Source organism: Camelina sativa, chromosome 11 (genome assembly GCF_000633955.1).
Source record: "Camelina sativa cultivar DH55 chromosome 11, Cs, whole genome shotgun sequence".
Taxonomy (NCBI): Eukaryota; Viridiplantae; Streptophyta; class Magnoliopsida; order Brassicales; family Brassicaceae; genus Camelina; species Camelina sativa.
Window position 1 is genome coordinate 20090352 of NC_025695.1, and position 5907 is coordinate 20096258.

At 33.3% G+C, this 5907-nt stretch overlaps 2 protein-coding genes across 6 annotated transcripts; one reads left to right on the top strand and one right to left on the bottom strand.

Moving 5' to 3' along the window:
• Positions 2693–4467, bottom strand: LOC104723897 (cytochrome b561 and DOMON domain-containing protein At4g12980-like). Its single transcript, XM_010442336.2, has 3 exons — positions 3731–4467; positions 3382–3636; positions 2693–3230 (listed from the first exon to the last, which is right to left on the bottom strand). Exons 1-3 carry the CDS (start codon positions 4376–4378, stop codon positions 2958–2960), a joined length of 1176 nt encoding a protein of 391 aa, XP_010440638.1. The 5' UTR covers positions 4379–4467; the 3' UTR covers positions 2693–2957.
• LOC104723895 lies at positions 4569–5890 on the top strand. Of its 5 annotated transcripts, none has more exons than XR_757445.2 (4): positions 4569–4871; positions 5283–5346; positions 5426–5535; positions 5630–5890. XR_757445.2 is itself a non-coding variant. In XM_010442335.2 (4 exons), exons 1-3 carry the CDS (start codon positions 4720–4722, stop codon positions 5481–5483), a joined length of 270 nt encoding a protein of 89 aa, XP_010440637.1. In that variant the 5' UTR covers positions 4569–4719; the 3' UTR covers positions 5484–5489; positions 5630–5890. The 5 variants fall into 5 exon arrangements, 2 of the variants coding, with proteins under 2 accessions (XP_010440637.1, XP_019088798.1); XR_757446.2 differs by having other exon boundaries at positions 5426–5489; XR_002034375.1 differs by having other exon boundaries at positions 5430–5535.

Consider the following 5907-nt stretch of genomic DNA (forward strand, 5'->3'; position numbering starts at 1 on the left):
TTTTTTCTATGTTGAGACTTATATTTATCATTTTTTTATATGTTTATTGAAATACCCATGCCGTACCCATATCTACTAATTTTTACTTTGTCATTTTCTGTTCCCATTTCCAATTCCCGTACCTATTTTAGTGCAACATAGACGAACATAGACGATCATACTTGTTTGTCTCCTTCCTTTTTTTTTGATTCAATCTTGTCTCCTTCGTCTTCATCCTTCTTGCATGGATCTAGGTTTTTGAGGTTTTTGGGTTTTGGACAGAAGATGAAGCAAATAAAAGTTTTACTATAATATGAATTTTTTAAGTGAAGACTGTTAATAGCCGTCACTATAATATGAATTTTTTTGTTGAAAGTGAGATATCGTGGAGGCATAGTGGGACGAAGCAGTTAAAAGACGATAGTTTTTTCGATTGTTTCAAAAGCTTTATTTGTGATTTAATCCTTTTTTTCTCTACGATCACTTTTTATTTTAGATATTTAAAAAAAAAATTGGTTTTGCTGACATGTCAAGTTATTATTGTTATAGTGGCTTGTATTTTATACAATAAAAGATTCCAAAAACAAATAATATTTTAAATTATGTTTAAAAACTGCTTCTAATTTATTTGACCATAATCCAAATCTATATTAACATTTTTGAAGTACATTAGACAATCTATTCTTTTAGTTATATTTACTTGTATGAAAGGTCTTTGAAAAAAAATATTTTTAAATTTTATAAAGTTTCCATAAATATCTCTACCTAATTCAAACATAAATATATGATTCTCCTTTCACTTTTATTTGATATTATATTTAAATTATTTTAAATTTTTATGTAATACATTTATTTGATAAAATTTGTGATTTTTTCGACATATGATGTGATTCAAATTTTTTTAACAGACATATTTTACTCAATCGATGAATAAAAAAATGTGTATTCAAATATCCCACATCATTTGGAAATATATGTCAAGGATTTAGAGTCATACTATAAAAGAAACCAAAATGATTTCGAATACGAATTAGTAAAGAGCTTGATTTATCAGACATTTAAATTTAGAAATTTTAAAGAATTTAAATTCTTAAAAAGTTAAAATGTCAATAATTCGGTGATATACTTGCAAAACATCATTTCATTAGTTTGTTAACAATATCAATATTAGAGTCATAAATATATCTAATTAAGTTGATTAAATTAATATTTTGTAAAACTCAAATGGTCTCGCGGTATGCTGCAGATTAAATCATCTATATATACATTTTTGGACACATTTATGAAATAAATCCTGAAGTTCACACTTATTTACAGACATGCCATTAACAATAAATATTTTTAATTTTAATTTATAAAATGAAATTTAAAACCAAGATTTTGTGCAGAAAAAAATTCCTAAAATATCTCCTTAATCAATCAACAACTAATTACAATATCTCATTAAATATTTGTTTTGTAAAATTCCTAAATATTTCCTAAAATATCTCCTTAATTCATTACAATATTTAATGCTAACAATAAAAATGTATGTGCAAATCCCAAATTAATCTTCAATACATATTTGTCCATTTTATCTGCCAAAAAAAAAAATAATAAATAAAAAGAATTATCATATTTCATAACTTATTTATGAATCATATGTAAACAATTCTAAAATTAAGATATTTTGAACATAATGTATACTTGATTAGCAAGATTTTTGGTACTATATTTTTTTGTATTTTCGTTATTTGGATTTTGAAAAACGTGCATGTTGTACTTAAACAAAGAAGAAAAATAGCTTTTGGTTATTTAGCGGGATTGGTTTGGGTATTAATATAAATTAAAAATTATTTTATTAACTGTTGGTAAATCATCAGTTCATTATTTTATTAACACCATCGACGTTTGAATATTAGGTATATCTAATTAATTTTATTAAATTACGATTATGTAAAATAAACAAACAGTACTACGGTATACCACATGTTATATTCTGAATTTAACAATTTAAACCGGTAAACCTAAACTTTTTAAACCGGTAAACCTATATAATATATAGATATAAGGGGGATATATATTTAAAATTTACAAAACATTAGTCATATATATAGTTAATCTATTTAAAAAATTACATTTTTATTTTACTTTAAAAAATATAGTTCTGCAGTGTACCGCGGGTTAAAACCTAGTAAAATTAATAATCAAAATACAATTATATAATCTTAATCTTAAACATTAAAGAAAACAAGCAAATTTAACAAATAAAGTAAAATTTGAATTTTCAATTTGTTACTCATTAATAATTTATCATGCAATGTATCACGACTTAAAATCTAGTGTTGGTGTAATATGTGAGTCAATCCTGGGTAGACCGCAAAGTGCAAACCACTTTTTTAGGAAAGAAAAGTGGAAACAATGTTGAAAAAGTTTTGAAAGAGAATTCCACTAGAATTTGAATTTCATCTGTAAAAAAAATTATAAAAGTATTCCACTAAAATTTGAAAAAAAAAATATATACTCGTAATGTATAGATGAAATTGGGATGTATTAAAGCTGATTCGGTAGTAGGTGGACGCATTAAAGTTTTAAACGTCATCAATGATAACTTATCATCACTCAAAATACCCAAAAATAAATCTTATGACAAGTGTTTTTACCCCACGTAGACTTTTGATCATATTTCGTTTCGTCATAATCTCAGACATCTAAAAAGGATTGGAAAGATAGAAGTTTTTAAAAAATTCCCTACAAGTACTTTAAATCACAATAACAAACGATAAAAAAAAACACAAACACTAATAGTCTAATACATATATATGTTTCTTTTCTCCTACTATACATAAACCTCAAAAGCAGTAGTCATCATCATCAAAACAAGCAATGTCTAGGGATGAATCATGATTTGTGGAGAAAGATATAATGTAGTTTCTAACTCAAATGAAAATAAATAAAACAATACAAACTCTTTGAACTATACCAAGTGCCAACACGGGTTAAGGCTTAGGATGCTTAGTAGAATTAGCAGATTTTCTCTTGAGGACAATGACCCAAGTAACAGCTTCCAAGAGTAAAGTAATGCCTCCTAAGGTCGCAATCACAGCAATGTAAGCCGTCTTGTAAGTATGCTTTGGGTTTAAGATGCTAAGACCTTTGAAAACATTGATGATTCCAAGGATGAGGATAGAGTATCCAACTCCGTGGTGGTAAATATTCCAAACGAATCTAAACTTGTGGTCCTTCCTTGGCCGCAATAGCATCGCAAACATCTTTAAACACGCGCAAAAAGATACAAAAGCATAGTTCAACAACAGAACAAAACATATTTTTTCTATTGGCCAACTTGCAATATCCACTAGTATAACAAATAACACTCTAATGCATGGTCCTAATGAGGATTAGCATTGGTTTAATAATTACCTGAAGAGTGGCAATAGAGAAGAGAGCAATGCCTATGTTTCGGTGACTGTTGTACTGAATACCTTTGGATTCGGAACCTAGCTTAAGTCCGGTGGCCCATCCGGCTACACCGATGACGTACGCCGAGAACTGACATGACACGTGGAGGTAAAACCAAGCAGGATCTGCTGATTCAAATATCCTCATGTATCTAGCTATCATGGCTCCAATTGGGAACAGAATTCCCCAACTCACAGCGTTCAATATCCCATGGATCTACAAATTCAGATTCAAATCGATAAGCCAAAGGATCCAAAGTTTTGGAGAGAACGGTTTTAAAACAAAATCATGTAATCAAATAAAAACTCACGTTTCTCTTAGAGTTCCCTTCACCGCCTCCGGAAACAGGGACTGATGGGGTGGCTCCGGTCAGATCGAGTGCTCCCATCGCGTTGAGATTTGGACCGCTGAAATCATGAGCCGCTATCCTTCCATTGGACACTCCAGGTCCGACCTGCCAAACCTGATTAACCTTCCCTTTCGCCGCCACATCCGCCGGAACCTTCACCTTCGCAAAGATCCGCAAAGCTCCACCGTCTTTAGCCGCCTCCTCGGCCTTAACGTCCCACACTTCAAACGACAGCTTCGAGGGAACAAGAGAGCTGTATGAGATGATGTTGAGGGTGGTAACGGAGGCGACGCCTGTTTTAGGGTCCTTAGAGGCAACGAGGGCTTGAGATCCAGCCATGCCGGTGGATTTAGGGTTAATAGCCCAAGCGATCCATCCACCAGGCTTTGAAGGTGGAGCAGAGAAAACAACGGAGAGGGTTGTGTTAGATGCGTCATAGGAGTAATGGAGAAAGGCTTTGAGGTCAGGGAGGTCGAGACAGTGAGGGTAAGATTTGACGCCGGAAAATGTCTGTGACGAACAAGAAGATGATGACTGTGACACAGCCGGTGAGAGTAGCAAAGCCCAGAAGACAAAGGGAAGAGAGATTCTAAGGTAAGAAGACGCCATGATGATGAGATGAGTTGTAGTAACCGTTAAGTAGAGCAAGTCCAGTGGAGTTGCTTTAGGCGTTACTCAATCTTTTTAAGGCCTAAAAATAAATCAAAAACCTTAAAATATGTCCACTTTTCAGAGAATCGATTTTTATTAAGGTAACGGAAGAATCCAATAAGACACATTACGTGTCAATATTTTATTGGATAATGAGTAAATAGAAAAACAATTTTTTTTCCCGATTTCTTTTTTTCTCTCTCCCGACTCTCTCTCTCTTTCTTTTCTTTCGTGATACTTCCCTCTCTCTTAAATCCAAAGAAATCATTGAACAAATCCATAGAAATCATTGCAAGGCCATGCCTTTTTACGGTCCTAATTCTCAAGGTGGTTGTCGTGTGGGAGGTTTCTCCTCCGGTCGCGGTGGTGCTCATCGTGGTGGAGGACACGGCGGCGGTGGTAATCGTGGCAATGTGGTGGCGGTCGTGGGGAACATCGCTGGTGGTATCCGGTAATTTGTTCCTTTTTCTTTTCCCCTAAATTTGAGTTTCTGGGTAACTCTTGAGTTTTGAGCCTGAATTGTGTGTCTGTGTAGTCATGTTGATACCTTTTATACTTGATTTGAATCGATGTAGCTGCTGCAGTTTGATTTGATTTCTTCGAATTGTATTGTATCCGGTTGCAAGAAGATGAAGAAGCTAGAGATTAGGTGATATGTAGTTCGATTTTATATATGTTTTGTTTGGTTTTATTTCCTTTTAGGATATAGTTGTTGGGGAGACTTGCGTTGAGTTTCGGCATTAGGATATATCTTGTGGCTCTAAGCCAATGATGATCGGATCCATCTCTGCAGTGCATTAATCATCTTATTATGAATCAAGTTTGATAGATTCTCAAGCATTCATAAGTTTTTTTTTTGCAGCGATTTTGTATCTCAAGCAACATTCTTGAAAGATTCGTCGCTTATCCTTGAGGAGGATGAAGAAGTAAGGTTTTTTTTTTCTCTTTTCAATACCATATGCCTGGTAAGTGATTTAGGATTTTCTGTGTTTTGATTTTGTTTAGATAGATTGAAGAGCAACATAGGAAAGCATTAGAGGAGTTTCCTTCTGATTTTGCATAAGATGAGGTTAGTATAGACTACTGGTGATTGCTTTGAAAGATGTCTTCAACAGGTCCATGAGCTCTCTCTCTCTCTCTCTCTATTACAATCTCCTATATGTCTCCCTCTTTGTTTTCTTCTGATTTCTTTGACTTAAACCTTTGTAGAGTAAAGAGGCTAGTAGGTAAACAGCTCTATCGTCAGAGATGGAGGCTCTTTCCATCAATGCACTGAGGCTTCTTCTTTGGCCTCTGGATTACAACAAGTTTCTTTTCTCTATATCTCATATGTACTTTTGCTTGCCTAGGATCCGAAAAATAAATTAAGTCAATGTTGGAGCTATAAGTTTAGTTGAACTCTTGTCTAGTTTCTTCCGCATGTTTCTGGAGTTTAGATGAACTCTCTGCAGCCAAATTGTTTGCGTCCATGTCCTCTCCTGAGTCAA